The sequence below is a fragment of the Argopecten irradians genome, chromosome 5 (genome assembly GCF_041381155.1).
Source record: "Argopecten irradians isolate NY chromosome 5, Ai_NY, whole genome shotgun sequence".
Classification (NCBI taxonomy): domain Eukaryota; kingdom Metazoa; phylum Mollusca; class Bivalvia; order Pectinida; family Pectinidae; genus Argopecten; species Argopecten irradians.
In genome coordinates, this window is record NC_091138.1 from 41219082 (window position 1) to 41231792 (window position 12711).

Here is a 12711-nt window from a genome sequence, read left to right on the forward strand (position 1 = left end):
ACCGGTGAATTAGGATACACCAAAGACAACTTTCTAAGATATGTCTGACATATCGTGTAAGAAACGTGATTATTTAAAAACCCTGCCCGTAGCCTGCCATTAGGACCGATATGTAGACATTTGATAATGTCTACTTACATTCCCTGGTGTTAGAGCTCGTATCGGTGTGGTAACCAACAATTTCCTCCAAGCTATTTGTATAATTCTACTGGAGACGAACCACACTACAGCAGCCCAGACAAATGTGTTTATGGACCATAATTTTACTGCATTACTGTTTATTTACATCTGGCGGTGAAATTCCCCGGGCACCATCGGCCACTTCGGCCTGACTATTTAGTGATACATGTAGTTATCCTCGGAGGCGGGATATCGTCTAATGAAACCAAACCTTCAATGTATAAGCTGCAAGAAAGATTGTTTGTCTTTCAATGAATTTCACATCTTAAATGACGCCAAACAATCGAATTTGCACACGACTGTACATCTTGCCTTACCTATGACCTATGATTTGCACACGACTGCACATCTTGCCTTTCCTTTGACCTCTGATTTGCATACGACTGCACATCTTGCCTTTCCTTTGACCTCTGATTTGCTCACGACTGCACATCTTACCTAACCTATGAACTCTGAGCACAAGACCCAATAAAATATTAGGGAATTAAATTTATCACGTCATTGTATGTACACGAGTCTTGCATGTGATGCACGTGCGGAGGCATTACATTGCCGCCCAATTTCGACCCTTAATAGAATAACATGGCATCGCTGTGCATTAAGCACGAAATAATTCAAATCTTTATACCCAACACGAAACCTGCTACATAAACCTGTGTGGATTTAGAGGCGACCACATGGAATTTGCCAAAATCAAGTTTGATTTTACGAGTGAGAATACCTGGTAGTCCATTGTTACACTAAAAATAATTGAATGTCAAAGCCATTAAAAGTTTCAAATACAAATGGTGAGTCGTTTGCTTTATGTTTCCAGTTTAAAAGCTTTACCACCAGATCCTAAAGTATTGTCCATGCAAGTCGACAAAAATTATGGCTGATACCCAAAGGTATAAAATGAGTCTACGAAGAATAGCTTAATGTCGGCTTACTTTCCTGTCAACATCGGTTTATTCCCTAAAGTAACATTGGTAATACTTTTCGACAGTGATCCAATAACGCCTCGTCAAATGTCGCTCAATCATAGGTACATGCAAATGTTTAGGCCATAAAATCTTAGAACGTAACTACAGTAGGTCGACAAATCATTCACCGAGTGACATAATTTTATTGTAGAGATCATCTCCAGGGGATATAGACGGGGTGAGCTTGTCGATGTAATGTATTTGTTGTTTGATCCCAACACGCCACCATCGCCCTGTAAACTGCCACGAGCTGCCGTAAAATGAAACTTGTTGACATGTTTGTCGTATATCAAAGTACTTAACATCATCATGGTGGATTAAAGCTACTGAGTCACGGGTTGAGTATTACTTTAATACAGAAAGACAATTTATTTAATTGTTGAAATTCTGAAATACATTTTATATCTCCGTTTTTAAATTATAAAGGATATTTATTGCACACATACCCATATTCTAAACTATCACGAACCAATTGCTCCGGAAGGATAAGCGTCTTTACTCTATTTGTGATTGGGAACGAAAGACAAATCAACAACATTCAAAGAGATACGCAATGCGGCAGTACTATAGGTGGAGAGATAGGATCTAAATGCTAGGTCACTTTATATCTCGGCTACCACAATTTGTTATCGAGGCGACTCATCAGGAAAAAATATATAAAACATTGCTGTGTGTCAGGTTTGAAGTAAAATGACACCTAGTTACATAACGCCGAATCGGAAAAAAAAGAATTGGTGCCTTTCATAATCAAAGTATCAGTATATAGGTGTTGAATAAAGGCAACATGTTGCAAGCTGTGGCGACAAAAGCTCTTAGTGAACTGTAGCTCACATTTCAGGATGTCTGTCTGAAGGATCTGTCCCTACCATTTGTTTTCAATAAAAATGATGATATTATGACGATCAGTTCGATGTTAGTGTAAATACCTGCGGCGCCATTATGGCTGTCTTTGCCCATTTACTATTTTAACGCTCAAACACCAAAGGCAAGTGTGATAGAGTTGAATTTTTCTAGTGCTTTTTTATTGACTAAGAATGCGCCATTTTTTAACGAAAGATTGACTTACTGTATTATTAGATATAAAAGCCCTGTTGATATTTTCACTGGTGATATTAGTTGCCAACCTTGTATTTGAGGACTACTCACACGCGCTCATTAAAATGCAAAACATAAAACGATCATGGGGAAAACTGCTTTCATAGGTGTAATATTTAGACAATCGTGAAAATGAAATAATCTCAACAAAGACAGAATTTGGAAATAATCACTGTTTTTCTTTAGATTTCTATTCAGTGTAAGTCTACATCCATTAGATTTGAAACTGCGTGCCTCCCACACATCAACAAAACTTGAAAATGCATTAAATTCCTATCGAAGCAATAACAACTTCATTCTAAGCATATCTTTGTGCATTAACATTTTATATAAACATTGATTCCGTAGTACAAAAACGCTACATTTTTCTGTCTATAATCTACTTTAAAATTCGGCGATGTTGCTTTCCCAACACCATGTGCCAATTTACGATAATTCGGCGATAAGGAACGGACGGTATAAATAATGGAGCTTACTGGATAGGCTATAATGTAACAGTATAAAATAACGCCCTACCGAGATACGACTCGCATCATATTTGTTTATGACGGTAAACACTTCGGCTGAACACTGCGATAAACATCTACCAGCCACGTGTAGTTTAGACGCGTGGAAATGAAAGAAACCTTTTACCTATACAAGAAGGCGCTGTGCTCTTGTGGAATTGTACAGAGGTTGTGTTTGTGGTAATAGTTTCAATAAAGAGTCGATCTTGGACGTATCTAACACATCAGGGAGGGGGTCCGGAATGGCCTATGTAAACATGGTTTGGACCATTACTCCCTACTATCACTGTTACATTGGTAAGGCATCCCTCCTGGGTCCGTTTAAAGCATAGACATTTTGGCGTTTTGTCCAGTCTAAATGGTAATAGATAGTAGTCGAATATTCTCTGGAAAATTTAGTGATTGAAAACTTCCCATGGAGCCAGGAAAATCGTTTTTTTTTTTGTTTTTTTTTTTTTGTCTGTTTATTAATTTTTTTTTCATTCATATTTATATTATAAACAATTCAACATTCTATAGATTTCGGTTGAGGCTGTATTTCATCAACAATTTTTGAATAGTCTTTATCTCGGATTTTATTAGTGTGTAACGTTATAATTCTAAATAGATTCTACTTACTTACACGTTTCGTATGTATTTTACAATCACAACAGTATTTTTGTGCGGTACCGGTATTATTATGATTTGAGCTGGAATCTTTCAAAGATTCATAAAAGGTATGAGTAAATATCATACACTATTCTCTTACTAATAATATATTATTAGAGAATATTTTAATCTAAACTTATAGGGCAATGACTTTGCTGAGTTTGAATCATTCCTTCATTTTCCGAAAACTTCGCTTCAACCATAAAACGGATATCGGTCTTTTAAGAGAGAAATAGTTCAAAAGTGAATAATTCTAAGTTCAATGACGCACATGTTTTATTTCATCGTATATATGAATTAATTTTTTTTTCAGAACGTCAAAGAATGATGTATTGTAGGGTTCTCTTTAATTGAAATGACACATCAATTACTTGAAAAGAAAATATTCAAATTAAACTTAAAAAACAACCTAAAAATGCATACACTATGCATTCTTTACTGTACGATTGACAAGATTTTCCTTCCTTTCCAAGAATACTTAAACATATTCTGAGATAAAATTGACTGAATCCACTAATAATGAATTTTTTGTTTATTGTTTTTTTATTTGTTTATTTATTTATTTATTATTATTATTATATTTTTTTCAAATCTGGAAAGCCTAAATGCGCTATATGTGTGTCATTATGCCCTGGTAATATACACAGTAACGAGGATACAGGCGGATAGACGATCTAAAATACCACTAATGTTCACCGTTAGAACGGAAGTAGTGACAAATGCATGGTAACAAATCCGGAGACGAGTGTTATGCTTTGTCTGGTTGGGGAGATCACACAGCTGATGTATTGTCTCCTATCGAGACAAACTCTCTAAGACGGTACAAATCTCAAAATTTATCGCCTAATCAATAAAGGAATTCAATCCGAGGCGGATACTATCATACTTTTTTTTTAAATGAAAGACACGGAACACAGGTATAAATATTACAAAAGAATCTAGGATGGCACGAACGGTTTATATTTACTTATGGCGTACAAATAAACCACATGAATTATTGAAAACCCGCATTCAGGATATGTTCAAATATTTTGGAGAATCATGTTTTGTAATTTTTTGCAATGTTTTGAAAAGAAAGCAAAAAAATTTAGAACGTTCGACTTGAAGTAACTGAGAAATGGATCGATCTGCAAGATGTTCCACTGAAGGGAAGACAATGCCTGGTGTTAAGAACAGAAATATAATATGTCACATATCCTTTTATTTGAAACGAAACAACATAACTTTGAAGAACCCATATGTACTCTATCATTTGAGAAGAAATAACAATTGCCTGACACACTACTGGTATCAATAGAAAATAAACGCCCCGATAATTTGATTTTATCGTGTTTATTATCCGACTTGTAATGACGCTATGCCGATTTAGCTTAGATGCAACTCCTAACGGCAGACGTTGCAATACAAGCTCTGGTTCTTTATATCGGTATAATATAACTGTCTGAATCGCTCAATACCTTAAGCGCAGCGGCAGCGGCTTTTTTACGTAATCTCAGATCAAGTGACAAGTCTGTAAAGAAAGCACACTTTCTGATCAGAGGTGATTTAATTAGAGTTCGTTTGGACGAAATAGCATACCAACAATACAGCGTCGATAGATGGCTTGTGTAAGGACCTGTCAAATCAATACCAATGTATACTATAGGTATGCAGACGAAAGCGTTACAAGTTTAAATATCAACTGTTTTATATAGACCGCAGTCCACCGAAAGACACTAACAGTTGATGATTCATATTTGTTTAACGTACCTGCTATTTAGTCCTGTAGATTTAAACAAAATAATCAAATTAAGCAGAGATAGACAATTAGCGAGGAAAATTATAGTCTTTCCCCTCATCATACTGGTGTTTTGGTACATCATAGGTACATCATAATGAAATTAAGTAGCTCAGGCGAAGTAGTCTTATACAACTTAGAGTTTATATGCAAATGTAACACCATGCATCAACATTATCCAAGTTTATGTGTATTTATCTAATCACGATTTTCTTATTCTTACAATTAACCAATTTACGATGGATAAATGTGTCAGGAATGGGTCGCGGAGAAAAAAACACCGCACTACGACCACGATCTGGCAATTGTCCGACGGGAATATCGAACTCAGGAACCTGACGTGAATGACTGTTGATGAAATACTAATTACTTTAAACGCTGGACAACCAGACCAAGAGGTTTAAGACAGAATGTTTATTTAAAATACACCCAGGTGCGTTGACACCCGTCCACCATGGTCAAGAGAGAGAGAATATAACACATATTGACTACTCTGTAATCACCATCAAATGGTCATTAAAAAGAAAAAAAGATAAAGGAATACTTATCATTGGTAACCCAATGTCATATTCCGAGATCAACAAAGTAGCAACATAAGCGTTGTCGGTGTAAGCATTGCTCTCTCATATAATATAAATCATACCATATAATAATTTTTAAAGAATTTTTCCTGAAAAAATGAAACAAACATAATTATACTATTTCGTTATGGATCGATTGATGCGAGGAAAGATATATTTTTTCATTAATGATTTGATTCGTAAGACTAAGTAGTTGACTTATTGCTAACATGACACCTTGACTGACTTACCGTGTTTACACCCAAATAAGATACAGATAGGAACAATGTAAGTCCAGGACCGGTTCATCCTGCATCATTCAGCTCACCAACGCACACAAAAAAGAATTCTTCAAACTTTTTTTTTATTCCCAGTAAATCCCAGAATTGTCGACACACATAGTCGTTGTGTTGTCACAGAGGCTGTATGAAGGCGAACTACGGACGCACGCGATTGATCAGATTGTCGTTGCCATAGTTTTCAGAGAAGCCCGTTCTTATAAGGAACACACTTACTTCCAACCATGTTCTCTTTCCGGTTTTGCTGTGACGGAAATGAAAGTGTGGCCGTCTCGTGCTGGTCTAGAGGGCTAAGACAATGGAGCGTGTCCCTCTAGGGGCGATGTCGTGAATCTAGGCTTGATCAATGCGGGGACGAAATACCACTCCAGGAGAGCGGTCTCGTCGATCGATCCTTTACTGTATCAATAATGAAAGCCTTTCCACCTGTTGATTCGGGTAAGAGTATGATGGCAGTACTATACCCACATTGTCAGTTTCCTCAGGTCATTCTTACTTCCTATCCTCGTCTGCTTTATCTAACACCCTTTCTTGTTCTGGCGAAAGGTTATAGTCCGACCAAGTCGTTAGGAAAATAGGTAAATGCATTTAGCGATAATTTGCTGCTGGGCTTTTTCTATTGCTACAACGCGAATACAGCTCCAAAACTTTTCATCACATCTACCGTTATTGTTGATCACTACGTTATGTATAAACATTATAGGCGTCCATTTCCAGTTGATATAACCCTGGCAAAGCTTTCACATTCCTAAGTAGCTCTAACGACGCGATAATTAATGATTCTATAAGCAAGCATTCATTACGACGTGGAAAGGAATGATGAAGAGATCCAGTTCGCTATGACATTCTATAAGAAGTTTGGCAAAATGCTCATTTATCATTAAGCTATGATATTCAAAATAGTTGCACATGTCATTTCTGCAATACACAAGTTAATTTGCATGTCATCAAAGATAATTGATTGCATAACATGCATTCAATTTACATACTGCATACTTATCATGGATATGTGTGCTTGTATGTGTGTGTATGCGAGGGAACATAGTTTTCTAGGTGTAATACGGTGCGATCTGAAAACATAACACGGACACACTCATAAGATCAATTCATTACGAATTAATCGATTATAAAAGAAAGACGCAAGCGGGAGGTGAGTTCGGATTGTATAGCGCAATGCACAGCATCAATGTATACATTGATTTTATATATATCTAAATCACCTCCTGCCAGCGGCAGTCATACTATGTGGCCTGGGTGTGAACGCGGAGGTCGGTGTGGAGGAAATACAAGATAATCCATGGCTACCTACTGTTACACATAGTTCGCCAATAGGTCCCTAGCTACTTTTAAATTGGTGATTGAGCGATAAAACTGCTGTTGTATCAGCATCTATAGATTCTATCACAAATAACTGCTCGGCTAATTCCGGAATCCATACATAAATCCATATTAAACATCAACGCTTCTATTTCTTTGGTTGATTTATTATGTAAATTATTGTAAATCGTAATCATCTTAAAATCTCATTAAACCCTATTTTTTGCATGATTGTGAGAGGTTGGCATTCTGGGGTGAACACATTTTCTCAAAGATTGGGAAAGCACGGGTTCTACTCCTTCACGTCTTCATTGATACACCGTATTACCATTCACATCGAGCCGAGGTAAACATGCTATAGTTCGTAGACGTTACAAATTCTGCTTCTGCTAAGCAGCACAGGAAGTGGGACGACTGGTTTACCTGTGTCAGTATGATGTGAGAGAGTGTGGTGTGCTGTTCGTTGTCTTTGTGAGATAACATTATTACGGTTCAGGCATAAATTTCTCGAAACAAAGGTACAGCCTTTAGTCAAAACTTTGTTTTCCTCTTTTTTTTTAATCAGGACCAGATGACAGCACGGATAGCATAAATCTCGCAAAGCCTCTTATTTTCGAGGTATCAAAAATACAATAAAACTGAAATCCATTGAATTGAACTTTTCTCGGCCTTGCCGGTGATATGATATCCCAAAAAAATATCTGAGGATGAAAACAGAAATTAAAATAATCGATGTAAAAACTTAATCTTCGTATGAAATTGAGATTTTTGTTGGAGAAGTCAACAATCAAACTATTTGCGATTAGACGAAACAGATCATGACTAAAAAAGAGATGCATCTTGTTAAACTCTTCCCTTGACCCAGATTATGGTTTAAAATGTGTTCTAATGACCCAATATCCTGAGGGTGTCGACCAACTTCTAATTGGCCCCGATTGGCACTTGTGAGTAATTGGTTACTGCATGAGTGCTCTTCTTCAGTTAGACAGGTTCTCATCTCAACTCGGGCAATTACTGTTTGATCCGCCAGAGGTTCAATTTTATCTTTTTCTTCGCTAAGAAGGGAATATAATTAAAACGGAAATATTTTACGAGAGACGAGAAAGAGTTTTTTTTCTTTTCTTTTAAGGTAAAGAAACTCAGGAAATTCTTTCTTTAATCAAACAAATGTGCCGTTCGTCCTGGTGAGTTATTCAAAGACACTAAACAGGATGAGACATATGTGTCCTTAACAATAGTGTGCATCATTAATTAGGTTAATCTGGATAATCTATGGCACGATATCACGTACAAAAATGTGTATTGTATTAATATCTTGTTATCCATGATGTTTGGTACATAGTAAGGATAGATTCATCAGATGTGTGAACAGTTATTGAGAATAGTATTGCTTTGTAATCAAGTGGTAGAGTGTTGTGTTTTAAATCAAAGCAAGACACTTTATCCTAACGAAAATGAAAGGTGATTTGTCTGAAGATTTCAACCAAACACTGATTTCTCGTAACCAAAACAATTGTACTGAAGTTACATAATGAAGTGGTTTAAGTCGGCGCTTTGTAGATCCACTCACTGTCGTTTTCTTCGATCTTCAACAACTCGGACAGGCTACAACTATACAATAAAATAAACGTGCTGACGTCAAGTTTGGAATGGTTAACTTCCCATTTATTGATAGTCACACCCTAGCATCCTTATCGTCTTCTGGGGTAATCATTTTATAGGAACAGTCTCTAATACGATTAAAGAGGAATAAGAACGAAAACATTTACCAGAGTAAGACTAGTAGTTTGTTTAACAAAACTTTACAAAGACATTTGGTTGCAAACGTATATCAGGATATATCGGAATATCACCATTTGTTTGCTGTTATACGTATGTTTCGATTGGTAAAATCGACTGGTGGGAAACAAATAATTGATTCTTTTATTAACTTCTCGTCGATTGTTCAGCAGCGTAAGTCTTTAAAAGTCAATAAATTAGTTCTATAATGTCAGTTCCTTCGTAAATAATTTAGTATAATGTATTATATATAGTATACATAGCACTTTATATTGTTAAATATCAATATAAAGAATCAATTTCAAGAAAAGTATTTATTAGCATCGTATAAATAGCAGCATGTTATAAAAGAAACACATATGGGTCAAGTACAGAGAACAATGACTAATTTGCTTTATCAATTATTTACGTCTCACCAATTACAATGCTATCTATACACGTGTGTGCTAGATGAAATAGCATTATTTGGAACAAAGAGAGAAATTACGTAGCACTTTACCCCAAATGAACCTTGACCTCAACACACAGCCATCAGCACGTGACTTAAGTATATATATGGATGCTAGCTTCGCCTCTTTTGCCTCATAACAACTAGATCGATGGTGTTATTGGGTCTCATATACATTGTGTAGCAATGTGGCGAATTGTCTTAATCAGTTCGTGAATCAATAAAAAGCTAATGAAATTAGTGTACGTCTTATGGTCCTATATGTGTTCGCGCCTCAGACACGTTCCACGCCACCCAATATAGAGACCATCCTTCACATTCTTCTCAAGCCTCCGTCAACTCGCTCTTAGCTGGTATTACTGTTCTCCTATAAATCTGTATTGTACAATTTTCTGTCTCTCCTTAACTTCATTTGTTAACTTGTGGGCGTGTAAGCGAGTTTCCAGACAACCTGAGATAGCATTATTTTTGTCTTATTTTGTAAGACAGGAAAGAAATCAAACATTTTGCGAACAGCTATTTTCTTTGAAACGCAATCTAACGCCTTCCTTTGCTGTGCGCATTTAACATGAATACCAGCAACAGGTTGAATGTCAGATTGTGTTGCAAAAGAAAATAGCATTGCTGAGATTTGAAGTTCTTTCACCACATTTTCCATAGATGAAATTTGATCAAGGTGAAGATACAATATACGAACAAAGACCTCATTATGTTAGAATTTTGCTGATAAAAACCCCGGAATTACCGGCGAAAAATCAACAGCCATATCCCAAACAAATGAATTGATGCTTATAACTGTTACATGTCTCGAACTTGGACATCAGTGGTTATAGCCTTTAAGAATATCATAATCTCACCCAACACTTGCGAAGTGCAATACATTAACAAAATATATACAACAAAATAATATAGTAAACAAACAAACTGGAGAAAGATTAATTTTAAAAATGCTATGCGTATTGATATCAATGGATATATTGTATAGGACTGGGAGGGGTGTGTTGCTTGGTGTCTTCGGTTTCGTGCTTGAGTGTTGTAGCCCTATAAAAAGGGCAAGAGTTCCACAATACAAGTAGACACAACCAAAATATACTGCAGTTTCCCAAAAACAAGCATCACACACTTCATAAAAGCAACACATTGCATACATAGAGGCCGTCCCTACACGACTCAGGCTGTAAATAGGAGATGTTAATCTAATCAAACAAATAAACAAACAAGCAAACAAACTTTAAATTCACGGGCTCAAGTTTTCGCGATTTCGTTAAGGGACAAATTCACTGAAATTGAATTTTGTGTTTGACTAAATCCTATTATTTTTTGTTCTTTGTTCGTTGGTAGGTCAGTGAAATACCTATTCACGGATTGCAATGAAATTAGAGCAAAAATGCCCCACCCGCGAAACTTAATCGCTACGCAGTATGCAAACAAAACCAGACACGTGTTTTGAGAGAGAAAGTCTTTTGTACGGCAAAGCAGAAACTGACATTTATCATATCTAAGTTACCTCGGAATCTACCTGTAAATTCCTGGGAAAGTCATTGTGTTCACTACTATACAAACACGATATGTCTGAATGTAATTTCAGTAATTTGCATTAAACATACACGGATTACACGATATCTTAAAAAAAACCTATTTCCAATAGAGAAATATCAGATTCTTAAAATGAGGGATAATGAACTTAAAACGAAGTCCTTTACTTATAAATAAATGTTTCATAATGGTATTGATATATATTACAAGGTCATGGAGGCCATCTATCAATGGCTCATTCAACATATTTCATTTTACGAGACTTAGCTTTGTGGTATCAAGAACAGAAACCATGCTATGTGCAACGAAACAGGGTTTTCAAAACACCTTTTAAAAGTAAATACTGTTGATGTTGATGCAATTATATCACGCCCACGATTGCGTGCTACATCGCATTATAATGCTCCTGTGTTGTAAATACGTTATGACCTAAGGGTCGTTTCGTTTTATGAAACACTACCACGTGATTCACCGAGTAGTCTTGGCAATCATATGGGTACGTGATACATATCACTGATGCAGTAATTTTTAGTGCGATAAACATTTAGATTTTATCGTACGAGATATAGATATACGAACATTAATCGTCGCGAACTAGATTTCATCACAGCCACCGTACGTCTTTTAATTATTATCGGTTATGATAAATTGATTGAGCTAATTATCACTAAAAAATTATCTCGTCGTATGAAATGTGTTGCGCGTAATGAGTGCACGTGATAGCGATATTAGATATCGTGTCTCCTTGCGATAGGAGAGTTCTTCCCGATTTAAGAGTGGAACATTTTACAATAACAACGGGCAAAACAACTGTTCCACCTACTTTATACTGTACATCAGACAAGAACATACGTTAATTTTATAGACTATGGCGTGTCACGACCATGAGACACAGCCCAAAGCCTTCTTAAAGACCAAACTAAATGGTAAACTTGAGAAGGTGTGAAGGGAGACGTCAAGACAGAATAAAAATATGAATGCAAATCGCAAAAAAAAATTAACAAAAATGCAGTCATGACAGAAATAATATGATTTATCTCCTACATTCTGGAACACCCTCCTTAGACACAATTCGATAGAAATAACATATTTAAAATAAATTTGAAAAAGAAAATATTCTGAAAACTTATGAGCCTTTAGCAGAACAATATAGTGTGTGTTCATTTGCTTCAATGTAATTTTATTTTTTTGCATTTAGCGTTATATCGTGATATCGTTTTGATATTGTTAAATATTGAAACATATTGTACATTCGGCCAGTCATACAAGGACGTTTCAATTATTACTAAATTAATTTTGCTAATTCACATGTTACCTGTATAAATCAGTACGTGTAATTTTGGTAGTCATCTGTATTGTACGAATGATTCCAAGGATTTCTGTAAACACGAACCCATCTGTAAAACTTATGAAACGCCATCAATAGAAAGGCGAGTAAACAAAAAAAAATATGTTTGGAGAACTTATTTCTGAAAAAATATGTGCTATTTTTATGGGATATTGCTTTGTAATTCTGAATCGAACGTCACAACAAACCACCAATTCACATTACCTTAAATCCTCTTGCTTTGCAGTTTAGAGTGTAGCTATTGTAACGATAAACA

The 12711-nt window shown here is 35.9% G+C and overlaps 1 protein-coding gene across 2 annotated transcripts in view; it reads right to left on the minus strand.

The window, feature by feature from the left end:
- Nucleotides 1-6776, minus strand: part of LOC138323876 (UPAR/Ly6 domain-containing protein bou-like) — a 78937-nt gene extending 72161 nt beyond the window's left edge. Inside the window, exon 1 of one of the 2 annotated variants that reach the window (XM_069268783.1) lies at nt 5980-6776. In XM_069268783.1, coding sequence (XP_069124884.1) covers nt 5980-6037 — 58 coding nt within the window. In that variant the 5' untranslated portion in view covers nt 6038-6776. The remainder of the gene's footprint in view (nt 1-5979) is intronic. The other variant, XM_069268782.1, reaches the window with a different exon arrangement.
- Between the last annotated feature and the right edge of the window lie 5935 nt (nt 6777-12711).